General features: G+C 40.8%; 1 protein-coding gene and 1 long non-coding RNA gene across 5 annotated transcripts in view; one reads left to right on the top strand and one right to left on the bottom strand.

Moving 5' to 3' along the window:
- The window catches only part of PHACTR1 (phosphatase and actin regulator 1), a 326124-nt gene extending 301466 nt beyond the window's left edge, over positions 1-24658 (bottom strand). For 2 of the 4 annotated variants that reach the window (XM_038174411.2, XM_038174416.2), the window contains exons 1-4: positions 23423-23574; positions 22091-22208; positions 10080-10226; positions 8458-8604 (exon numbers count right to left, since the gene is read on the bottom strand). In XM_038174411.2, coding sequence (XP_038030339.1) covers positions 8458-8604; positions 10080-10226; positions 22091-22151 — 355 coding nt within the window. In that variant the 5' untranslated portion in view covers positions 22152-22208; positions 23423-23574. Of the gene's footprint in view, positions 1-8457; positions 8605-9124; positions 9215-10079; positions 10227-22090; positions 22209-23422; positions 23575-24311 lie in introns of those variants that run through there. The other 2 variants (XM_038174412.2, XM_038174415.2) reach the window with 2 other exon arrangements.
- LOC140001539 (uncharacterized) lies at positions 8453-12816 on the top strand. Its single transcript, XR_011806811.1, has 3 exons — positions 8453-8582; positions 10179-10297; positions 10955-12816. It is a non-coding gene; the product is annotated as an uncharacterized lncRNA (long non-coding RNA).
- Positions 24659-26599: the final 1941 nt, after the last annotated feature.

Here is a 26599-nt window from a genome sequence, read left to right as displayed (position 1 = left end):
AGCACGGTGATAAAACAAAATTAAATTGTTCATGGGTGGCAGAATATACCAAATTTCTTTAAATATAAACTATGACTACTTATTAGCAGCTTGATTTAGTTTATTTGTAGCTCTTCACACCTCAGTATTTTCAGTAAACTATCTTTACCCACAACGAACCAAAGAGCGCTCACACAGCAGAGAGTAGGAGCAAATCACGCTGAGGAATTATTGGCTTGCTTGGGTTCAGGGAAGCACCTTCAGATTATCATAGACATTCTACGAATACAGGGTGATCAATCCAAGCCCTAAGCTCCCGATGGAAGAATGCATATTTGTCAATTCACAACCCAGTACAGACAGCCCTCAAAAAGCTGTAGGCTCACATATTGCTGTTGCCAGTACACACAGGCCTGACAAATGCAAGAAAATTAAAAAGATGGCAGGGAAAGAGAGAGGACGACAACAACCAGATCCCACAAGGTGCAGAAATTAAGGGCACTGCACAAGAAATTCAACTGCAGACCTCTTCACAAGGGGTTGATGGAGTGTGGAGCATAACCATTACACCCACATGCTCCTGTAGCTGGGGCTGAGCACGGGGGAGAGCCAAGCTCCTCCAACCATGACAGATGACTCCTGCATCAGCCACACTGAGATCTCTGCATTGGTTTCCAGCACTTTTATAGTGCAAAAAGAATTGTGAATCAAGCAGGGGAGGGGGAAAGAGCATATGAAAACTGTACTACTATGATCTGATCATGGAAAACAAATGACCATTACCCATGTCAGATGGAAGTAATCTCTTTCTCTAGAAAAACTGCAATATAACTTATAATTTCTCATTTCATCCTAACTTGGGGCCTATTTTCTGTTCTGAGAACAATTCCTATTGTTTACTTCAAAGTTCTAGCAAAATGGGACCAGCTGAAGATATATTCATTATCACTTAAGGCTGTCTCTGGTGACTTAACATTATTATAGCACTTGACTAAACTCGGTGAGTTTTTTTTTTTACTGACCAAGGGAACATCAGAGCACTTTCCCTGGGACATACAATCCAGTCAGTTGTCACATGTAACCATCTGTAGACTCCTTACCATCCCTCACCTTTTTTCCCACAGAACAGAAACAAGAACATATAAGCAAACATGTGCCACACTCAACCAGATCCACCCCAGTGTGGGGCATCAAGCTTGCATCAGGGTTTAACTATTCCCAACACTGTAGCAAAGAATTAGACTTGATGAAATTTCTCTTCCATTTTAATAATATATCAAGTATTTAATTTGCTTATGAACTATTAACCACATATCTGACTGTCCAAGTACTGAAAGCAGTAATTGCAAAAATCATATTGCATTATAAATTATGCATAGATTTTCTGTTTAACTGAAACATGCTGCAGTCATTGCCCACCATAGTTAAAATGACGTGTCCATATAGAATGTCAACATGAGAACATTTGTCACATAGTTCCCATATTTAATATACTTCATAACTAGAATGAAACAACAGTCTGGAGTGTAGAAGACACAAAATCAGTGCATTTTTCAACGTTGCTTCCTTATTTTCTTGCTGAATTTGCTACTCATTAAAAATCTTAGGCCGTCACCTTCATTTTGATTCTTACAGTTTAAGTTGTAATATCAAGAAATGAAAGTTATTACAATGTCCATAACATAACGTCTGCGCTACAGGTAATAATTACTTTCTTTCAAATATTCAATAACATTGGTTCCATAAAGAAACCCAGGGAAGGCAGACATGTATGGAAGGTCAAACTATAGCCTCAGCGTATCAATATACAACAAGACCATCAATGCACTCCAAATGAAATCAATAAAACTGCAGGATTACAAATGGTGAATTGCAAATAATTTTACCCAAAAGTATTCTGCATGAAGAAATAAAAATAGTCGACCACATTAACAAATTGTATTACCATGTAAATAAAACATAACTAACACACTTTGCACCTTAAGAAAAGTACTGTTCTGAATGTTCACCACCAAGAAAACACGAGCACGGGCAAGTATAACATTCCACACTGATTCCATGCTCTGAAGTCTAAGCACAAGAAACAACTGTTAGTAACAGAAAATTTCATTAACTCTGGAATTTTTTTATTATCTGAAAACTGACAGCCCGGGACATTCTTTCCGTATCATCAACTTCTGTCATACTGCAAAAAAGTTACAACCTTTAACACTGATTCTGAAGGCATTATTACTTACATACCTAGCTGTATTACTGTCAGTAGTCCCGATGAAACCAATTAGTTGACTCAGAGTAATTAAGCATTAGAGCTAATTACACCTGTTACTGGGAATTAGGCCTTTTCTTTTTTACTAGATTTTACAGCTAATAATTCTGAATAGAGTTGCTAGTTCTGACAATTTTATCTGAAGTTTTAGTAAAGGTGTTTTCCTTAAAGTCCTGGTTTCAAGAAGAAAACCGTGGCTCCTGATAAAACAAGAAATATTAAAGGATTTTGCAGTCCTTGCAGGACTACATTTGCCTACGTTAACCCAACAAGCTCATTAGCAAAAGGCAAATAAAGAGAGAACTTCTTACTTCAGCAAATTCTGTTACATCAATTTTCATGAAGGTTACCAACAAAGCACTACAGCAGTCATAAAACAGTACATAATGCAAACAGCAGTAAAAGGCACCAGGTCTGCACATTCTGATCCACAAACAAACATACACCTTCCTTCTACCTCCTGTCAGAGTTGTTCCATGGCAATGTCAGTGTTGTTGACTGCACTGGTGTGACTTGCCTCCCTGACACAGAAAGCTGATGCACATGTGCAAGTGCTGCAAGAACGGATAAAATGTAGATGGTATTTTTTTAGCTGATTCCAGCACCTTATCCAGCACTCTGAGAAATGGATGTTGTAGATTTTTCTTCTTGCCAGATCCTTCACTTTGACTAACTCTGCTTCTCCCTTCAAATTGTCCCCAGCTGTGTTTGGTAACTAAAGCATTAACACTTCTTGGCGTGATGATGGCTGGTAAAGCACAGGGACCTCTCCCCTTTACATGACTTCGTGAGCCTTTTAACTTATTCCCATCTGGCACCCCTTTAAGAAACTTAGGGCCATATTTCTTAAGCCAAAGGTCTCCAAAGTCAAGTCCAAGAGCGAAGAGTATCAGTTGCTGTTATGACCTCAAAACAGAACATCTACCTGTCACATTGGATGTTGATCTTAAGGCATTTTCAGCAACTCCACTTAGCACCAGAAAGGGCCTTTTATCTCAATTGGCATACTGTTGTCATACAATGCATGGAGCACAGTTTAGAGGCTTGTTTTAAGTGGTGTGTGCTCTTTTTCCTGGGTTTGGAAGGCAGGCACAAAACAAGGGCTGTGTAGAAATTTGTTTTTTAGCTATACTGCAACATAAGCAGCTTTAAAGCTAATGGTCGTAATTCCATTGATCCAAAGGGCAGGTGCAAGTTTTGGTAATGCAAAGCCTGATGACAAAAGAGGCCAGATGTTCAGACCCTTTTATACAGGTATTCAGAAATGCTTTGACAAAACCAATGATTTGGCTTCATCTGTACAAGAGGATCTCCATGACAATAACCTGAGGGAGTGATTAGAGCAGAGAAAAAGGTGGAATCTTTCCAAGCATGCATTGTTACTAATCCTTCTCCAGAAAGAAATAAATCATCCCACACTCATTAGAAAGCCTGCTATTGCATGTTTCTCCCCTGTTTTTCTGGGCGCAGACTTTTCTACCTGAAATCATAAACCCACTATAATTTGAAGAAGAAACGCTATGGCACTAAAAGACTGTGAAAGGTGCCAGCACAGTGAAAATAGAAGCAGCTTTGGGTTTCAACTTTGTGCACAGTTCAGACTGGGTAAATTCCCGTGTATGAAATCCACAGCCACTCTTCCACATTCTTCGTGTCCTGGCTTCCCTCCCCCACCAGCCCTGCATCACAGAAACAACCAACTATGAACATTTCCCAGCTCACTAACATTTGTCTTAGCCATTCAGCAGTTTCTGCCAGGATTCTCCTCCTCCTTTACACCCTGTGAATTAATTCTGCTTGCAGCAGCACTAATGCAAGCTGTGGGCTTGTTTTTTTCCCCTCCCCAATGTGAGTAAATCATCATTGCTTAAGAACAGTAAATGGCATTGAATTGACTTGCCTTTCTAGATGCAAAGATCCTTCTTCCCTCCACATGGCAAAATTATGCTGAGCCCCTCAGTCCATTCCCCTCATCTTTGCTTTCCCAGATTGCATTCCAGGAGAACATGTGACTCCATACAAAGATATAAAGCAGATCTTTCATCATTGAAGGGAAGCAGAGATGTTTACTTCTACAGTCTGATACAGATATCTAGTTGAAGCCAGCAGATGACTTAGGAGGATCCAGCCACTTCAGCGAGATCTCTGAGAAACTTCAGTTCCGTGCCTCAGAGAAACTTCAAACCTGTTCCGTGCCTCAGAGCAGATTGAGCCAGCAGGGCTCCACAGTTGGCACCATCTGCAAGACCCTACTCGGCCCGTTCCTGTAGACACCTCCCTCCCCACTTTCAGAGCCCAGCTGCTGCACCTCTCTGGTCACAGGTTTCTGTTCAGTTGCACCACTTTCCCATGCTTTTAAGGCTGGGGTGGGAGGGTGTTAAAATTCAAAAGCTCCCCTCCTCTCGTTTCACAGCAGAGACTAAATATATTCCTTCTGTCGGAATGTCCCCTGTTTGCTGACCCCTTGCACAGCTACTGTAGTCATTCTGCCCTTATAGCTTCTCCAAGGCACTGGCTTTCCTTCTCCCCAGGTTTTCACTGCCAGGTTAAATTCTGTGTGGACAACCAACCTTGTTCAAACAAAGACTGGCATTTGGTGACCTCCCTGAACCATCTCAGGAAGGTCCCATGGCAGCTGAGCTAAAGATGACTTCTTATTCCATTTAAAAATAAGTCTTTTTGCAAAAATCAACTCTCAAAGGAGTGCAGTACAAACCTTGCTCTTTTTCAGCTAGGAAGGAGTAAGAGTATCTATCTGTGTATAGAAGCAAAGCTGGTCAGGTCAACTCAACGTGTTAGACACCCCTGCAGCCCACAGACACTATAAAGGGGATGGCAGAAGAAAAACTCACACATATTAGATCACTTAGTGAGAGTTGTGTTTCCTTACCAGTCGTGACTTCTGCTAGTTTATCAAACTTGAAAGCTACCTATCATGCACTGCCACTACAGAAGTACAGTATTTTGCAACAAGAGGAATATAAATAGGTCAAAACCTGTAAAAACACATTAGCTTCCTAGATGGCAAAGTCCCAGGAAAGAGATTATGCTATTAAACAGTTGTCACAGATGGAGGCCCAGGTTTTCGGAAGCAATTTGGGATTAGCTTCTAGGCGCCTGAATAAGAAAGTTAGAAAGAAAATTTGAAAACTGCTTTTAAGAAGATGCATACTAAAAGCTAAAGATGGATGTTAAGAAATGGAGCTATGCCAGACTGCTAGCCATAATGAAGAAAACAAAAGATGGCCACCCAAAAGCAAGAGAGCATTCTACATTCCTCTAGTGTGGCACCAGAGGAAGTCTTTCAGAAAATTTAAAAATTAATTTCTGCATGTGGACTGATTCATTATCAAATATGCAAAAAGAACTTGTATCTGTCTATAGCTTTATGATGTTATGCAGCCACATTATTTTTGGCAGAAGAGGTAATTTAAATCCTTCAGGAAACATTATCCTCTTGATATAAACACATAACTCAGATTAATAGGATTTGTTTATGTATAGCAGTAGGGAGAATAACCCTGAGTTTGGAAAACTGCTTTGTCTTTTAATCAGTTTGGGAAGAACAGCAAAAAATATATACTGAGGACAAGTAATTGAAGAGCATTTGTTAACTCCTACTAAGTAATAATTGTGAGTTAATTGATAAATATTTAGAAACAGACAAACCATAATACTTTGGACAAAAAAAAAAAAGCAAAACTGTAAGAATGTTCTAAAGAGAAGGGCTGGTAGAATATGCACTGTTAATCACCTATAATTTTTATTTTTTTTAAACAGTCTGGACCAAATCTGTGCTATCCCCAAACTGTATAATTGACTCTGTACGCAATTTCTCAGTTGCTCAACAATACAGATATTAGCAGTAATGGTATAATTATAACCTACAGCTTAAGTAGATAAAAAACTGCTAGTTCTTAACCAGTGACTGTAATTAAGATTGGAGAAGGGTAGTATTCACTACATCTGCTTAGTATCCAATTTTATTAATGAAACGTAAGTTCCAATACAGCAACGCAGCTGTGTGCTACATACCATCCCTGACCATATCCTGAAAGGAGACAATGAGGGGGCAATGCAACCCAACTTGTAGCAACTGTAGGAAAAAATAAAAACAAAAAAACCACCACAGCTCTGTAAGCAGTGGTTGAGCACCAGCTGTAGACACGGGATGCATGAAAAGGAAAGCAAGCAATAATCACATAAAGGAAGAAGTTATTTCCTGTGCCCCAAGTATCACTTTACTTTCAGGCGGGTCAAGGAAAAAGCACTGCTTCCTCTCCAGCACCTTCCCCGGCACAGGCAGAGGAAGAGGCAGAAGCCCCGTGGGGCCAACCCAATGCCTGGGGATGGCAGCAAGGCTAGGGACAGCGCCAATTCAGCACTATGGGCGGCGGACAGTGCCCACGGGGAAACTGACGAAATTGGGGGGTTCACACCCCAAAAATGGGGCAAAAAAAAAATCACCCTGTGGCTGCCTGGCGGAATTCACCAACTCAGGCTTTCTGAGCAGCGAAAGCAAAAGCTGAGGAATGAAGCAGGCACCACTGGCATGTTTCACTCGCTTTGGCTCACTTGCTCAGTACTGGTTGCTAAGCAAAAATTATTTTTTTTAAAAGCTCAAAACTACTCACTGCCAGATGGATTAATGAAAACACACACTTGCACTGCTTAAAACACTTTTCATTTATGTATCTTGATATGCCAATACTACTTTCTTCAATTATTTCTTTGAAAGGAATACCGGGTTTGGAAGTAAAGACAAATTTGAGCTAGCAGGGGAAAGGGGAGGAACAGGAAGAAGCTAAGTGTAATTATCAAAGTTTCCAGTGGATTGCAGGAAAGGGGTACCGAGGGACTTGCATGTCCTCAGGAACTTGTAGTAAAAACAGCATGCCCAGCTCAGCATAGAGATGTGAAGCACCAGGTGACCTGAAGGTGTCTTGCTCTTAACTTGTTTATATATTTTTAACTACATGACATAACATTACCTGTGACAGCACAAGCCAGCTCAGGGTTATTTCAGCAATCAAACAACCATACACAGCCTCATGTGATTTACACCTTACTTGCAGTGCTGCTTTCTGTTTGCACTCCCAGTACTTCAGGCCTGAAAGCTGGCATCTCACCCTGCACTCCAGCCTGTGCCCTGAAATGGCACCCAACTTACCTATAGCTTGGTGTTTTTTTTAAGAAGCCATGGTCAGAAAGAAATAACAACCCACTGTACGATGTAGCCAACTGCTCTGTTGATGGTAAAACCAAACCATGTATTACCCATTACCAAGGGTATAACTACATTGAGGATGACAGGAGGGGGAGGGGAATCCATTCCATCACCAAATGGAGGAGAAAACACATCTCCATCACCTCCAACTTTCAGCTGGATGAAAGGAGGGAGGAGGGATGGGGAAGGCTGCAGCATGGCAAGCAGCAGCTCTGAGGCAGCTCTTTTCCCCTCTCTGCTGGCAGGCTCAGCTGAAGAAGGGGTGGCACCACAGGGTATTACACAGTTATGTCTGTTTGCTGCTGGGACAGGAGAGAGGCAGCCGTGGGGCTTCCTGGCTATTGATCCTCACTCCCACCCCTCCAAACAGAGGAAGTGTGGTGTGGTGCAGAAACCCAACAGAAAGTACTTTATTTTCCTCTGTTTTGGAGAGCAAATGAGCTCTGGTGTAGTTTGCTGTTTACAGAGCCCATAAGGGAAGAGAAGGTCAGGCAAGGAGGGAAAACAACAGGCCTGGCAGGAAAGGCAGAGGACAGTCACCACGTGTGGCATGAACAGGAGGGGACAGCCGAAATCCCAAAGGCGCCATGAGGAAGATGCAGCTGAGAGGACGGTGCAGCAGTGGAGAAGGGGGACAGGAAGGCTGGGCAGGGAGGCTAGTCCCGAGGCCTGTGAGCATAGATGTGGAAATTTAGGCAGCTGGCAAGGCAGACCGGAGAGCGGCCAGCAGAGACAATGGCAGACTTGGGGAGCCAGGGCAGCCAAGGAGAGCTGCACCCTCCAGGGCCAACCTCATCACGCAGAGGGGATGAAGCGGAGGCAAGGCTGCCCGGCTGGGGTGGGCGAGCAGGGCAGGACCCCGAGCCCCGCGGGGATGCCCGGGTGGGCGGCTGGGGCTGGGGGCACACGCAGGTGCGAAGCAGCCGCTCCGGGGGAGCTCGGTGGTGCCCCCTGTCCCCAAGCCCCTGGCCTCGAGGTCGCTCACCTGCCTCGAGGTTGAAGGAGATGCGGGCCTCGGCGAGGTAGGGAGTGTCGCTCTTGGAGCGGACGCGGCGGATGGGTCTGCGGTCGATGTCCTCCTCGGAAGATGCCGCCATTAATGTGGGCACGGTGAGCAGCGTGGCTCGGCGAGCTGGCGAGGGCGAGCGGGCGGCAGCGGGCAGCGCAGCGGGGCCGGAGGGGAGGAGAGGGGAGGGGAGGGGAAGGGGCGGCGGGGTTGGGGGGGAGAGGATGGGGAAGGAGAGAGGGAGAAAGGAGCGGAGGGAGGGAGGGAGGGGGAGAGAGAGAGGGAAAACCCGTCAAGGATCCACGGACGGGAGTGGAGGCCCTACCCGCTGCCCCCCCGCCCCCGGGAGGACAGCTCCTCCACGGGGGGAGGCCGGCCATGCAAGCTTCCCCCCTCCCCCGGCACTGCCCGGCACACCCCGGCCCTGCCCGACCCCCCCCCGAGCACCCCCGCCTGGCCCGCGTGCCCCCCACCGCCCCAGCTGCCCCCCGAGCCCCATAGGGAGGCCGCGGCTTGTGGGGTCATCCCTCGCCCCTTTCTCCCCTAAGCGGGGGTTTCTAACCTAGGCCAGGTGCCCGAAGCGAGGCAGAAGGGCCAAGAAGTTTGCAGAAACAGGCAATCTGTCCTGGCGTTTTGAAGCACCAACCTGGTTGAGGTGCCCTGTGCAGCATTTTTTTTTGAATGTCCTTCCCGTACAGATGGGCACTCCGTGCTTCAGTCGTGCAGGCAGGTGTGTTTGAAAACCCACCTTTGTCTTCTCTATTTAATAGCTTCCGATAAACGTGTTAATTCTCTTCACGTGGATGTAGGCTGCCTGCCCCATTAGGGCACCAGTGTCAAATGGAAGCTCTAGATGTTAATGTAGGTGAAATTATTTAAAATGCTACTTTTCAAAAATGCTACATAAAGTGTTAAACACTTAAGAATGTATTCCAGTGAGTGTAGCAGTTCATCTTATCTCATTATTTTTTTATTATTATTTTATTTTTAACAGGAACACAGTCACTTAAGGTCAGTGAGTTGTCAGTATCTCAGAAATCTTTTGTTTTGGTCAGCTGCAATATCAAACGGAGCAGTGAATGCCAGGGGCTCAGCAACTCTGCAAGCAGCCATAGTGGCATTCACAGTTAGGAATTTTGCGAACAGCTTTCTCACTCATTCCTGCAAGATCAGCACTTTCCAGCCACCTTTCTGCCAATTGAACTGGTAGCTGTTTGGGGGTGTGCCAGATATTTTTCCATGGTTGTACTATTAGGTTTACCTGAAGTTTGCTGTTAGGACTAATCCCTTCATACAACTTTACAGGAACTTTCATGTTTCTGGATGACCAGAGTGGATGACATAAGATCTTGCTTGCAAAGCCATCCTCTTTGCTTTGATGTTACTAGCATAACCCAGCTAATGCAGGGGGAAATGTCCTTTGTTAATAGAAATGCAGGTGTTCACGGCAAAACAGCTGTGACATCCCTGGACCTCTGGTGAACCACCACACTACTGGCAAGCAAGGAGGTACCATCCAGTCCATGTGCATCTCAAAATAAATAAATAAATAAAAATCCAGCAAAACCAGCATAGGCTGTTTGGGGAAGGGATAGTCTTACATGTGTCAAGGTTGAAGCAGATCCTAGCTTCTTCTAAGTATGGGGTGTCACTCTTAGACCGCAGTCTTCTAATGGGTCTCCGGTCTATGTCCTCCTCAGAAGAAGCCGACATCAGTGTGGGCACAGTGAGAAGAGTTGCCCGACGAGCTGATAAGAAAGAATGAACGAATGAAGAAGACGATAGAAGAAGAAAAGAGAAAATGAAAAGGGGAAAAAGGGTAAGGAACAAAAAATAATAATAAAAAAATAATTAAAAAAAATTGTTCAATGGAAATGAGAATCTGTAATACGTGGTAGATGAGGCTGTTTGCTGTGAGGTCCCTGCCTCACATGCTGCAGAATTTATGTTCTGCACCAAGTAATACAAAGAGCACAAAAGACTGATGCACTGTGTCCCCCCAAGACATAAGTAATACCCCTGTTTCGGACACGGATTTCCTCTTCACGGTTTGCTAGTTTTGCATCTTGCATCACTCTTCACAACTTGTCAACAGCCACAGTCCCTCCTTTTCTGAATACTGTGTTTGATACAGTGATATCTGAGTATCACTGAGGAAGTTAGTTAAGTGTTCATTTAGTTTGCAGAAATTAGAGGGAGCTATGCTTGGAACACATGAAATGATGTGTACAACAGCTATCCAAAAACTCAATTTCTTGGTGTCTTAATTTGGGCACTCAAAATTAACAGCTAATTTTTGTTCTTGATCACTCCACGTCTTAGTGTCTTAATTATGAATTGGGGAGAATCATTATTTTCTTTCAGTGGGTATTTTCTAAAAATATAAATTCATTAATATTTGTAAAGTATTCATGTATTTTAGTGAAGCACCAATGAAAACCCCATGAGCAAATTAATATTTCTATCTTCTCAACAGGCTCTAAGTGGCTTGGGGCCATGTCTTCAAGGAGGAGAAAGCAAAATATTTAATATTGCCTCATTTATTGAGTGCTGCCCACTGATGAAGCAAGTGGTAGGAGAGTAAAAAATTACAGTGTCATCATGCAATTAGAAATTGTACCATAATACATATGGATTTAGAGGCTGAATTAATGTTGTGGAAGGAACCTTCATTCTGGCATTGCATAAGTATTCGGCACTTGACCTTACAGCCTTGATAACGTCCCTTCAATGCAGGTGTTTTTTATGTGAAATGTAATGAGTGTCTGTTGATTGCTTTGGAAACTGAGCCTATAAATTACAAATCACAAACAGAAAAGCCCTATCAATATATCCACCTGACTAGAAAAAGGTTGTCACAAACACTGGGCAGGATCTGGCTGATCACTGAAAGCTTGAGTACCATGCACAAGTACCCTGCCAGTATGCTGCTCGTCCCTCTACCCCATACAGAGTTGGAAAGAGAATTTCTACTGAAAGCCCATCCTTACCCTTGATGTGGGTCTATTAACATTATTGTGGGGCTCTGTAAGAGCCTATACTTCCTTAGATAAGAAGGTGCAGTAAAATCTAGGGCTTAAGAATTTCAAACCATCACATGCTATCCTTTTATTATGACATGGACTTTCAGAGAGCTGGTTTCAGCTCTGGTCTTCCACATGCACACACATACATGCCCAAAAATCAGACCTGGCATGCCTTTGTGTTCAACCTTAAGAAGAGTCTAAACCATGGATATTTCTCATGGTTTGGGCATCATCTGGCACAAGTCCTTATCTCGGGGCTTTTGTAAGTCACCACACTTCAAATAGCTAATAATGAACTCTATTTTTCTGCTGGGAATGGAGAGCACAACTGATGGTGACTAAGAGCAAATTTTGCAGCCTTGTAACTGCAATTCTTGCTTTAAAAAGTTTTTGAGAGTTCCAAATAATATCTGTCAACCAGAAGCCTTCAGATGCTTAAACCCTGAGTTAGGTGTTAGATAAGATAGCATATAATTAATATGATTTAACAAAAGCTGTCACACTGTATTTTTCAAATTGCAGAATTACATAGTTTACCAAACAGGAAAATCTGTGCTGCTGGGGGTAGCAGTTATTTCTGGTCTAATTTATTTGTTTTCTGGTTTTAAATAGATTTCTTTCAAGTTTTTGCTCCCTCCTAACACAGCATCTGAATTTGAAGTAAAAGCATAGGGCAAGAGTTGAATTTGATTTAATGAGGTCAGCTATTTAGATTAAGCTAAAGTAAACACTGCTATTAGACTGTAAACTATTACTCCATTGTAGCAGGGATGTACAATAATGAAGATGAAAGAGAATAGAAAATTTCTGCCAGGGAGAATTTTGTATACTGCATCATCAAATGTATACCAAAGGAATATTTATCTGTATATGAAGTCAACATTGCAAAAAGCATCTCATAAAAGTACCATGTAAAAGATTTGTCCTTTAAAACTGGTATGATCTAGCTATAGTTAAAGTCAGTGAAAGGCCACCCATGCACTTCAGGGGTGGCTGGATCACAGCACAGGAGACTATTCAGAAAAATAAACAAACAAACAAACAAACAAAAAACAACACCAAATTGCATACACATTTATTGAACACACAAGATAAGTGAGTTTTTCTGTATTCATTTATAAATCATATTTTACCTTTTGGGTCAAAACACTGGGATCTGGTCTGTACGCATTTTGACTAGAGGTAGGTGGATGTTGGAAAATATTTCCTGGAGTATTATTTGCATATTATTTTGACAACCATGATTATCTCCCCTTTATGTATATTATCAACTGCTTTCAAGAATGCCTGGAAATTTTAAATAAACATTGGAACATTTTCAGAGGGAGCTAACGTGTTGGTGTTTTTTTGGCAATAAAAAACTAAGATCAATTATTTCACATCTGTGGAACAGGAAGGTATAATTGATCACATTCAAATATCCATATGGTGACACTGAATATACATGAATGGCATGAATATACCGCCTGTACACACTTTTCCTTATGACCCTGTGTCCATCACTGACAACCAACCAGTTTCTCTAGCTTGAGAAACTTTCCACAAATGAGTTCAGCGTCTGCTACACATTTTTAGGAGATGGCTTTTCAGGAAAACTAGGAAATATCCCCTTGAAGGTGCTGGAGTACAGGAATGACATTATGATACATGTTAAGGGGCCCTCTTATGCTGCAAATGGATTTGAAAGCAGTGTCAGAAAACTCATTTCAAACAGCCGGTCTAGCATTGCACAGAACACAACTTAGTCATTTTGGTTAAATTGTTTTGTTCCATTTGCATTGTTCCTGATGTGATAGGGTTATGTTACTATCAGTAGGTTTTGCCAACATCAAGTTTGGTATTTGTTAGAAAGAGAAAAGAAGGTAGCTAATGGAGGAAAAAAAAATAATAAAAATGCTGTAATATATGTAATGACGCTAGAATTGATTGCATATAATCTCATATTTGTTGTCTCAAAACACTGTATGTTATTGAAGTATGACATAAGTATGCATTTGGGAGAGGGGAATGGAAAATACATGAAGGATTGTAAGTGTATGTTTAGAGACCTTTAAAACATGTAATTTCAATATGTTTAGTTACATCTGAAGGTGGTCCAATTTCTGAATACTGTTTGAAATTACCAAAAACATGGGGGACAGTTTGCAAAGAATTATTGGTGGTTTCTGTTTTTTCCATTAAAATACTTTTTCACATATTTTAATACAAATATTAGTACTAATTTTGATTGCCAAGAACTAGCTTTATGCTTTGAAAAGTTATATTTTTTAAGACTAATGTTTTTAGAAGAAATTTGGACATTTTTAATCAGAAAAATTTCTGAGGTGGAAAGTCATCCTCTTAAAATTCTTTAAAGAAAATGTGAAATATTCATCTAGATTTTCTTGTCCACTTTTATTAATCAACTTTTACTGAAATGTTTTAAAAACATCTTATTGGTAATACAAGTACCCTAGTCATTTTTTGCTTAATAATTTCTTCATCTAGAAACTCTAGTTTACATAACAGTTTCTCACCTCTAAATGGCAAAACAAACAAAACAAAACAAAACAAAAAACACCACCTCTTGAGACCTGATGTTTTTAATCTTGCTACAAGCAAAGTGCTAAGATGTTTCTGCTGGAGATGCCTAGACCTAGATGTGTTGGAAAGGCTATCTTTCTTTGTATATAACCACGAGTAACTTCAGATAGCGCACAAATAGCTGTAAAAGAATATTGGCTTCACAACAGAAATCTTAAAGAGCAAAAACTCATTTCTCAGAGCAAATTTTGAACAAGTTGGTAAAATACCTGTTAAAACATTTTAATTGCAGTGCTGCTATTGCTGACTGAGTAGGATTTTTTCTTGCTACTTATTTTCATTAGGGAAGGATATGAGTTTCTGGTTTGATTTACTGCATTCTGCTGGCATCCTCTGCTCTTTCAGTTTTCCTCCTTCATGCTTTGGTGGAAAGGGCTCACTATAGCATCACATGTAAATAATTCACACAGAAATGCATTTTTGGCTACATATGAGCTTTAAAAATGTTGGTTCCCATAGGTTTTGATGTATCTAGAACATGATATTCTACCTGTGCTAAAATATTTCTAGTTTGTGAGTGTTTGTTAAAGACAATCAGACAGTGGGTCCAAATGGATGCTTACCAGAAAAAGAAAATCTCGTGGGCTGATTTAATGCCACTTCACTTTTGTCTTGTTTTAAATTTAAGTGCTAAAGAACAACATTTGAAGGAGTAGAGATGTGAAATAGGGTTTGACTGGCAGGAGAGGGAAACAGTAGAACATGTGTGCAAGCACTGGAGAGGACATAATTTGGTATTTATGATGAATGATTTATAGGTTTTTGTCTCCCGGATAAACAGAGAAAGAAGTACATGCATATGGATTGTTGTCTCTCTCTAAAGTGAAGCTGTTGAGATCTTTGACACCAGTTTGATGGACACCAGTAATCTGAAAAAAGTACTCAGATATGTGGTTGCAAGAAATAGATCATAGGGCAAAAGACATCCACTTTGATGCACATGCTCGTTATGCTGGTTTGTGATATTTAGTAAGTTTATGCATAATATGCCTACTTAGCATCTGTTGTACATTTTAGAGGAAATGTGCTTGTCCTTCTTTGAATCCAAAGGCATAGGCTAAAGAAAGCAGAAGATATGTATGTATCTTAAAAGAAAGAAGGAAAAAAAGGAAAGAAAGAGAGAGAGAAAGGGAAGGGCAAGCAAGCAGCTAGGTGATTATGAAATAGGGACAAGTAGGGGTTTTGTTATTTTAAATTATTTTTTAATTTAGTTGAAAAAATTAAATTTAGTGTTCAGAATATTTTTTTTTCAAGTGCGAGCCACATATAAGTTTTCCATAGTTTCTGTGTTAGGGGGTATAAAGAACAGGGTCGCAAACATACTAGTTTTATTTAGATATGCCACTTAGAATTAGAAGATTCTAATTTATTCTGACTTTAATTTGGCTGACTGGATATTGAAATAAATGACCAAGAAGTAGCTGAAGCACAGTTACTGCAACTCATCATGAGGTATTTTTATACAATTGCTGAAGCTAGTCTACCTGACTCTGCAAGCCAGAGACTTTCATCATGGTACTCCATTGTCTGTTCATAAATTCTAAATAATCACAAAAGAGGTGCAAAGGGGGAAAAATGTTTAAAAATGATAAGGGCAGGGTTGATGTTGATCGATTACTTCCTTGTATTTAAAGGGAGAGAAATGGATTACAACAGCTCATTTGCTGTTATTAATTTGCTATTGTTAATGTTATTAGTCTAAGAACTAATAATATCACATGAATAAGAAAAAGACATGCAAAATAACATAATTCTGAAGAGATGTTAATCTATGGGATGGATTATTTGTAAAATTTGTGTGGGTGGAGTATCCAAACTTTACTTTACACAAGGAACATCTACAGTGGAATCATTCTGGACTAGGATTTGGGGATACTGCAACAATACTTTTGTGAAATAATGGACATAATTTAGTATGCAAAAGCAGAAGGGAAGCAGCACTGGGTAGTCAGCAATGATTAAATTAAAATATCTAGAATGAGTCAGCACTGCCTGAATTAAAATAAATGAGCAAAAGTGAAGCACAGTGAAATAAATAAATCGTGGCAACAGAGTGGAAGAGGGGAATGTGGAGTTAAGACTGTAACTGGGAGTATTTTATTAAACCTGGAAAACTGATAGAGCAGGATTTTCTGAAATCTCTTGAGCAATAATTCCGTATGTGTCTATACAATCCTGTGCACGTATTATCCATTTGCCCTATGTACTATGTTCTTGCTTATTTCCATACCTTTTTTCTATGCATTCATTTAATCACTCCTTACAATCATCAAATAGATTGCAGGAATGTTGCAACCAGTAAGAGCATATCTCGTGCAAGTGGATCTTTGAATTATTTATAGGTACAAAGATAGTTTAAGATAAGCCTTCAACAAAGTTTTGTTCAGTTATTTAAATATTCACAGTGTATCTTGCCAAATGGACTGGCAAACAACTTTAACGTATGTAGGAACATCTTGGAAAATCTCAATTAATGCAGTTAATTTTAAGCTTCATGCCCCCTGCTGGTGCAAAAGGAGATGAGACTGGAAAAGTGGATATGGTTCTTGAGGAAATTAGAAAAGATTTTATGCTCGAGTCAAAAGTCACCTGAGAGCAGAGGGGAATCTGGGTTCCCGTCAGCATCAAAGTTGGACTGTAGAGCAGGGATGTACTTGCACAGCCCAGAACAGCATCCTGACCATGATGTACAGCCCATCCAGTCAGGTTCTGATTTGTGGCTGTTAGAGGGGGATGAGTCCTGTGACCACTTCCATCAAACTCACAGCCACAGAAAAGTGTTATGTAAAGTCTGCAATAGGTATCTCTCCTTTTCTGAGGGTACGTGAAGCCTTAATTTATGACACACCAAACAGAAGTCATTCTTCTCTCTTAGAATTCACTTAAAGAGACTTTTTCCCATTTTGTACAATTGCAGAGAGGTTCCTTGTTTCTTGATCCTGAACAAGCCTAGGTGTGAGCCAATAGGAACTAGCAGCGAGGGCACTGCATGCCATCCCTGTACCTTGTTTCATTTCCTGTGCTCAAGGCCAGCTCTCTGATACAACACAGCTGTGGAGAGAGCAGTTTGAGACACCCTGACCAGCCTTGGAGCTGTAGAAGAAAAAGCCAAAAAGCCTCAGGTACTGCTTTCTGCCTTTGGGAGCTGCATTTACCCTTTGCCTGCTTCCTGAGCCCATGGCTGGCTATGTTCCTCACTGATCGATGTCCTGGCTGCTGATTAATGTCCTGCTTGGCCTTGTACCTTCCTCATTGCCATGGACTTGTGTGGTGATCTGGACTCTTGGCTGAACCTGGGTGACCATCTCTGCTTGTGTGCTTCAGTGCTTTACCTCTCATAGGAGAGACCATGCCTCTGCCTGTCTTGCTGCCTCTTGGCTCGCTTTCCCTTGTGGAGCGGCCTTCTAATGCTGCTCTTCAATGCCAGCTTGCTCAGCTCTGAGGGGTTCCTTTGCAAGCCCCAAAGCAGGAGTTCCTTAAAGTTGAACTTCAAACCAGCTGTCTCTCCAAATGAGGCTACCACTGTTACGGTCTGCAAATTTACCGCTTTTGATTACAGCCTGACCTGTTTTATGAAGTTACTCCATTTCCTGAGTTAGGTGCCTTCTTACTTGTCAACATGGGATTCCTTCTGTGCAAACAAATGCCATTAGCACAGCTGTCTTCCATCTGAGTTCACTCCCTAGGCTTTTTTAATTTGTGTAGAGAGTGAGACATGATTCATATTATCCCAAGGAAGATGCCTATGATTAGGTGAACTCTGCTCTCAGAATGACTGAGACTCTCCACTGATACATGTTAGTCAGCTAGTCAGATGTCTTGGATGGAAACGTCTTCACTGACGACACCTAAGAGGTAAGTGAGCTGCATCCTACTCCAGGACCCATGGTATGCTTTAAGGCCTTATGTCTGCAAGCCATGGTAGATTTGTGTTTAGAATACACTGACATTCAGGAGTGACTAATATTTTAATTCCCCACACTTCAAAGGCAGACTTTTTCAAAAATGTAACTCCAGGTCCGTATTTACATTTCAGATTTGGACTTTCCTGGGGCAAGGGGCTGGATCTAGGGACACAGTCCCTTTCCTGCTTCTGACTTGCAGATGCGTCACCAGGCATTACACAGTTGGCAAGGACACCCCCATCTCCTAGATCCTAACATACGGCCACAGAAGAGACAGTCGGGATAGGGCTTAAGATATTTCTGGCTGTTATCTGAAGACTACAGCCAGCTGGCTTCATTCACTAAGTTTTCTAAATCTAGATAATCTTTGCTGCCAGATACAGCTTTTGGACTTTCCATCCCTCCTGTTTCACTTTCCTTGGAGGAAATGGGGAGCAGCTGTTTGAACAGCACATGCAGCCTTGAACGGCCAAATATCCTCTGTTCTGTGCTCAGCCCACAGGAGTGAGGTAAAAGCTGCTGTTGCAGAAAGAGAGGATGGGAAAGAAGGCAGCTGATAAGGTAACACCTCTCTCCTCCCACCCTACAGCAGCAAGGGCAGCTCTGCAGCTTTCTGCAGGGGTAGGAACGAGATGTGGGCATTAGTGCAGGCAGTACGGGATAGAGAACCAGCTAGCTGCTGGGTGCCAAGACCTTGTTTCAGTCCCTATGCTGAGGTCAGGGTATCCTGCATGCAACTGCAGAGGACCTGAGGTCATCTGGGATTTTATATCCTTTGCTAGCAACGCCATCATAGCTCTTTGAGTTCCTTCCAAACATCTTGCAGTCTTGTTCCTTCCCTTCTCTTCCACCCACAAGGAGTGGGTACAGTTGAAAATGAGTGCTTTCCAGCTGTTGTTTGTAACATTGTCATGTCATTAATGTGAAAACATTGGAACATGTTTTTGTTCTTGATCTGGAGGATCAAAGGATTAAAAAGCAGAAATATTCCAATCTCACAGAAAGAGTAAGTGGGTCATAAACCCTTATTCTACAGCCTGTGAACAGAGCATATTGTAATGCAGTAACTGTAATAATAACTAAAGTAATAATAAATGTAATGCATTTTGATGTATTTTTTAATTAAATGGCAAAATACCATAGTCTTCCTTCACTCAATTCTGGTATAATACCGTTTTAATGCATAAACACAAGCTCTGTGATAGTATGATTTGTTAGTAACATCATGTTATTTTATTATCATCAAATAGTTAATTGTGATCCCATTAGGTAGATCTGGTGGCAGTGCTGTCTTGCACACTTTTTGTTTTTTTTTTTTTCAGTTCCAAAGTAGCTACGTTAGCTAAGCTATATATGTTAGATGGGTGCCTCACACTCAGTATGGGTTTGGTTGTTTTTTTGTTTGTCTCAGAATGTTTAAGCTAATGCAGTTTAACTGTTTTTCAGAAGGCAGATAAGGAAAAAGAAAGGTTCTTTTTGCCCACATTTGGAGAAATCATGCCATTATCTCATGTAGAAATGCCTGTGCTGTGAAAGACAGACTTAAAATTTGGCACAAGGTACAAAGATGACAGGAGTTATTGGAGCCATACAAGCAGCACCAACGCATGCCGAGATAACATTGAGTTCTTTGCCGAATAGGGTTAAGAGCACAGAGAAAGGGGATGCTACCATCAAGAAGTTTGAGGCTAAGGGTGGTAATAAAGACATTTGCTACAGGAAAATTTGTTGTTGAAACTCTTCCAGAGGATTATTGTTTGGCCCACTGAAACCAACTCTGTCTCCTCATCCTTGGTGCTACCTCAGACAGTGAAAGCCTCCCGAAGCTGCTCTTGCACAGACCACCTTTCACCTCTCACACTTTCTATTGCTAATTGGGTTGTCTGTCCATCCACATCTTCAACCACCTCTCCTTGCTGGCAGGAGATTGCCATGTTGCTACATTTGAGCAAGTAGAGCAGAAATGTCTCTTCTCTGCTCATGGTGATTTCCCTGTTGGCACGCAACTTGATAGAAAGCAGCTGCCCTCAACCAAACATAGACGTTCAGCAGGGGAGAGCACTAGACACTTGGGGAAGAGGGCTCACAAGCATGTGAGGTAAGTGATGTGGAGGGCAGGAGCTAGAAAAAAATGCAGGGATAACAAACAGCAGAGAGAGAGGTGAAAAGTTGAAGGAAACAGAGCATAAGTTCAGAGTGGCTCTTATATCAATGCACTGTTTACAATTACAGCGGTAATGAGGGTTTGAGAACCTCTGTACCATGCTCTGGTGCACAGTAGAAGCATGTCATTGGTGTCTTAGACAAAAGGTTTACACATGGGTGGACAGAAAGTCTCATATTCTCATTGCTGGTTCCTACTTGTTTTGTCCAAGGGGTAAAAGCCCTCATGACAGATCTTAAGGTCAGTCCCCTGCCCTGATGACCTGTGTATCAATGAATATATTTCTGCATAATGTTTTTTTTTTTTCTTTCTTTCTTCTGTTTGCATTTAAAAAGGCAAAATGATTGCATTAAAAAGAAGACTCAACCAGATGCTAAGGTGAAAATTTCAACGTAATGCAATTCTGTATGTGCTAACAATATAATTTCTCCAAATACAGGGAAAACGTTTTTTCCCTGCCTTCTTCGAAATACTTAGAGTGAATGTTGCCTGTGCAACCTTTATTAACCACCTTGTGCATGTTGCTGTAATTGTCTTTCACTACTTGAATACATATTTCTTCCATAGTCCTCTGTACCTAGCCATGCTTGGGAAGGGTGCTGTTGATAAATTGATACAGCTTATAACTTGTACATTACATAGCAGTAACTTGTACATTTCTGAAATTTTGTATCTATGGAATAGAAAAGGCACTGTTCCCACAGGGATATTAAAGAACCTATTTTAATATCACTTTTATAAAAATGCTCAGGCATCCACTGCATTTTAGAGATTGTAAAAAAGCGAGCAAAATCAGTCATTGCCCTCAGCCAATTTTAACCTGACTTTGAGGCGCTTAGCATTTGCCTCTGTTGTTGTTCAATGCAGAGGGCTGTGTTTTGACAATAGTTGTGTTGTTTTTTTTCCCCTCAAACAGTTTTCTTTGAAATATACAGATGAAAATGTACCACAGTAACTGGGGCAGCAGCTGGGCAATGTAGCAGCACCTCAGTTGAGCCAAAAGTCAAGTGGCACTGACCCCTACATCTCCTGGGATGGTAGCATTCCCCGTGTAGATTAGGTCTTGCTCTGGGAGGATGACCTACAGAGGGAAGGCCAAATTCTGGTGGCTTGTCTTTGAATGCAATTGATGAAATTAACAGTGGAAAAAACCTGGACTGTGTTTTCAGAGAATAGTATGCAGGCAGTATGTAAAAAGTAAAAGGTTGATAGAGTTGCTTGGTCCTTCAATTTTTATTCAGTTTAGTATGATGCTTGAAGTTTAAGGAATACAAAACCCTCCTCTTTGAAATTGTTTTATCCAAAAATAGAGCTAGTGAGAAAAATGTGAACTGACTTTACCAAAAATATCACCTATGTTGTGAACAATTTTCAGCTACCTTAAAGCAAAGAAGTTTGATTACTCCTTCACACTCTTGCATTGTTTCTGTTCAGTGCGGGACCAGCATTTCATTGGGAAGGACACAGACCCCTGAGAGCATGCTGCTTCCATGCAGCACATTAAAACATCTCAGATCTTTCCTAAATCATTTATTCCTGCAGCAGAAAGTAATACCGGACTGTACTGAGTGATCCTGACAGCACTGAGAAGCAAGGAGAGAGGGGAATGGCACCACAGGGTAACACAGCATGCAGCTGGCTGTTCCCTCTGACTTGTCCACTCTGGTTCTGCAACCCCAGAGTCTAGATCTTGGTTTTCCATTTTGCTTCTGCCATACACCCAGCAGCTTTCACATAGCTTTTCCTTATCCTCTGAAAGGGCACATCAGCCTCTTTTTGTAATCCCTTTTACACCCCATGCATTCTGAAGGCCTTTCCCTATTGACTGTGTATATTTCAGTAGCTCAGTCACAAGGACTGGCCATTGACTGACCCTATATATCTTAGCTGTACCATTAAAATAGTCAGTCTGAGATAGTGCCAAAATTTCTTACCTTGGGCTCCTTGACTGTAAAACAGTCTGTGAGCAGACTCGACATCCAAAAAGTAGTCCATTTTGATGGAACTTTATTTGTGTGTACAATACTCCGGTCTGGATGATCAGTCAGATTCCTGGGAAAAAAACAGAGATGTCAGATAGAAAAGTTGGTGAGTTTCTTTGTGGAAAGAATAGTGTAGGCAGTCATTAAAGTTTGTGGTTTGGATTATTAGGGTAAAAACATTTTCAAATCACTAGTTGTAGAACTTCACAAGTATCCTTTTCTATTTTGGGATATCTGGTTTAAATCTTTGTCTAAAGACATAAAAGTACTGCTACAGTGTTAGCAAGGTTCCTGGTGCCTGTCCAGAACCATCAACTTTATTCTTGCCACAGTCTCCATTTCTTACAGTACAGACTTATGTTACTCTGCCTGTTACATTTGCTCTTAAAAATGAGAGCAGAAGAGATTGGGAGTGCCATGGACAGCAGCAATGCCAGGACCTCTGAGAAGACTCCATTGTAATAGACTACAGTAAAGACGGCATTAATGCTGCTCACAACAAAACACAGCACTAAGAAGGAAGACACAAAGCTGTACTTTGTTGGACATTTCATTCTGCCTAAACAGGCAGAAACCAACCTTTCCTTACTCCTTCCTACTTACTGACCAGAAGTAGCAGCAGAACATCCCACCATCAGTTTTAAAAGAGGTGATAAGAGCAACCATTAAGAAATGGTAGGATACTCCTAGCACTGTGTCTTAGTTAAGGTTTATATTTTTGGCATTCTTCAGAACCTTGGATCTGTTTAAATCCTAGGTTACTTTTGACAAAGATGCACACTGAATCAAGTGTGCCTCTGCCAGGCAGAGTTCCCAGGATTATGCACATCAGCCTGACCCTTCTCCAGTCGGGCTCTTGCTAAATGTCCTTGCATTTTCCTCTATTCTCACCAACTCACATAAAAACCCAAGATTTGAAGAAAAGGCACAACCCAGATCTCTCTTCCACACCTCAGTTAGTTACAGCATATAATCATAAGCATACAAACAGCTCTGCACAACAGACAAACCGACAAAAATACCTCTAGTCCTTTTCTGTACAAACCCAACGGAAAGGTTTGGGCAGGGAGACCAAGACCCTTACTTCAAGCAACTCTTTTAATTATGCTGGCAAAAATCAGGAAACCAGGGTTTCAAAGCTTTTTCTTTTTTCTTTAATTTGGTTTTCATCGATCAACATGCAGTCCTTTCTAAAATTCAGAAGCCTAACCCGATGAGCAAACTTTTAAAATTCCTCAGCAATTCACTTGGCTGTAGCACTCCCAGACCAGAAATTATACTTACTGCAAAATATCAAGAGCTGACTGGCAGTCGTGTACGCTCCAGTAGTTTCAAGGAAGGTTTCTTTGATCTTAGAAAATGTCCCCAGTGTAAGCAAACAATTTTGATTGTTTGATAGGAATTCTGATGAATAATGCATAACGTCAACTGGACTTCCTTTATCAGATAAAAATGGCCAGGAGATGCTGTTACTTAGCAACAGGAGGTGACACTATGATCATATCCTCCACTCCCCCTCACCCTTCATACTGAAAAATTAAGCCCCTGGTTTTGATTTGATAAAAACTTTCCTAAGGAAAATAATAATAATAATAAAAAAATAGAAAAATACACTGCATCAAGTTTCCTTAAGATTATTTTTTTTCTCTCTGATCTTCCTCATTGCAGCTTGTATTCTGAGATACTTTAAAGTGTTTCATAATGATTAACTGTAACATTGTGTTTTGTGCAATAATTTGCTTCCAGTAAGCAAAACACTTACTTTCTTCATCATTTACCACAAGGGTAATGAGACTGTTAAATGTTTTGCTATGGATTTAATGCAAATACTACCTTGAAAATATTCATTTCTTATCTGGTACTGCTTGTTGGACAAGGCATACAGTAAAAACAACACAAAAACATTCCACAGATGCTATGAAATATATAGATTATCCAGAAATCTCTCCTATTCCAGAATTCCTACTTTAAGTAATTCATTCATTCTTGAAGGTGCTATAACATCTGATACAAGCATTCTCTAGGAATCATTGCATTTCTGCATAACACACAGCTTTATACAAAATACAAGATGTAGCTTTTTGTAGGAAATATACATTGATCAAAAGCAAAAGCACTATGAAAAATTTTTAAAATAAATAAATAAAATCACATGCAGGAGATAAGTACTTACCACTGTTACTGACCTCTTTCCATCCTACTGTTATGGAATAAGACTAAGTAAATGCAACCTAGTCTGTGAGCCAGAATGAACAGCTTCTAATTTTCACTTCAACCTCAAAATCAAGAGTACTGAACAGAGAAAAGTGACGGATCTGCTGTTTTATATTATGATGAAATGAAAGCTCTTAGCACAGATCTGAGTAGAACTGCTTTTTTTTTTTTTTTTTATACTACATTAGCCTGCTAATTTGAAGAAAGTGAAAGGCTTTGTTTTACTGTCGTTTATCTGTTCTCTTTGCTACCCCCACAATTTAATTTGCATTTAAAATTATTCTTATGTATCCACTGCACTCCAAGGTGTGGAGCATTTTCTAATCACGACGAATGTTCAGTGTGGTTTTTGTGCAATGCCACTTTTATTCTGAGCCAGAAACACAGTGAGTAATTATAATTGCCAGCTATTTTCTAGAATGAAATACAGAGTGGTTGTCTGATGCAGTTTCTGATTTTTCCTCCATTTAACAGTGCATTGCAACAAACTCCTCAGTCAAAGCATCAGTAAAAACATAAATCAAATAGCACAGTGTCATGTCATGATAGCTTAAACATGCACATTCACAAACCGTAAAAGCAGAATATGATTCTACTGAGATCTTTTTAATAATAATATACCTTTTCCAGGTTTGAAAGTGGGCTTGGACAGTTAATAAACTGAAATACAGCACAGTTATTTCTTGATGGCTTCCAGTTCATCTAGCTAACATTTCTGGAGTCACACATTGTTTGGAACCCAAATGAAGCCAAGCAATAGGGGCTGACAAAAGCAATGTTAATAAGTTGCACAGAACATCCCTCATGAGAGGGATGGAAGCCTGGTTCCTAGAATAGTTCCCCAAAACTTTTTGTCAGAAAGTGACAAAGGCAGGGATAAAAGTGATCCTTTGAAAATTTTTGTTGCAGAAGTTCTGTCCAAGAGAAGTGTCAGGAAACAATCAGGCTTAGTCTTCCCTTGCTTGCAGATATTCTGCTCAAGAGATCAGCTATAAACGCCTTTGAAATGCACTGCCACCAAACCTAAATGATGCTCAAAACTGGGGATTCTGAAACGTCAGATTTTGTTTCAGCATCAGACAGCTGTTTAAATCAAATACAATGGATTTTTTGACTTTTACGAAGAAGCCCAAAAAGATAAATAAACCCTCACACTATGGGTTATTTGGTACAGGTTAGAAAGTAAGATTCACTCTGAGCAGATCATTACAGGGATTTCCACTCTAAGGTTTCTTAAATGCTTCTTCGAAGCATCCATACGGTACTGAAGATATGGGTGAGCTATATGGGTTTCAGATAGAAAAACAGAAAGAAAAAGAAAAAAAAAAAAAAAGAAAGACTGGCAATGGAGAATGGAAGACAGAAGAAAACTATCCTTCATGTTCTGCAAGGATATCTGCTACTTGCTAACAATACTTTTTTTTCTCTTTCTCTTTCTCTTTCTCTTTCTCTTTCTCTTTCTCTTCCTCTTCCTCTTCCTCTTCCTCTTCCTCTTCCTCTTCCTCTTCCTCTTCCTCTTCCTCTTCCTCTTCCTCTTCCTCTTCCTCTTCCTCTTCCTCTTCCTCTTCCTCTTCCTCCTTCTCCTTCTCCTTCTCCTTCTCCTTCTCCTTCTCCTTCTCCTTCTCCTTCTCCTTCTCTTTCTCTTTCTCTTTCTCTTTCTCTTTCTCTTTCTCTTTCTCTTTCTCTTTCTCTTTCTCTTTCTCTTTTTCTCTTTTTTTAGAGTTACTGGATCTCTTAGTCCAAAGGAAGCTGAGAACAATATAACTTTGCATGCTGGAGAATGTTTTATAACACCTATCAATTAACCTTTGTTGTGTTCTTCTGGTCCTCTTTGTCATCACCCTTTCAATCCACTTGGTCATCTTCCAACTTGACTGATGTGCACAGTCATTGAAATTACCAGCAACCTCTCTACTATTGCATAATCAAAATTCATCCATTTCAGGGATTTACAGCTCACTTTAAATTATTGTGCAGTAGTTCTGACAGCTGCCAAGAGCTCTCTCTGACTATGGGGTACTTAGCAACAAGAAAGGTAACAGTGCCTTTTATTTATATGCTTCTGTGGCATTCATCGCCATGAGGGAAATCCTTGCCTGCCCGATTACAAACCCTTTAGGATGGTAGCACGGTCCCACATTTAACCCTCAGTCCCTCAATAGGGAAATCCATAACCTCCAGTTGAGCTGAAAAGCCTATATGTCTAGAAACATGTTCAGGTGAAACATGTTCGGTATTGAATATAGT

The sequence above is a fragment of the Anas platyrhynchos genome, chromosome 2, assembly GCF_047663525.1.
Source record: "Anas platyrhynchos isolate ZD024472 breed Pekin duck chromosome 2, IASCAAS_PekinDuck_T2T, whole genome shotgun sequence".
NCBI classification, from domain to species: Eukaryota; Metazoa; Chordata; class Aves; order Anseriformes; family Anatidae; genus Anas; species Anas platyrhynchos.
The sequence above is the reverse complement of the archived record's forward strand: the minus strand, read 5'-3'. Positions and strand labels throughout refer to the sequence as shown.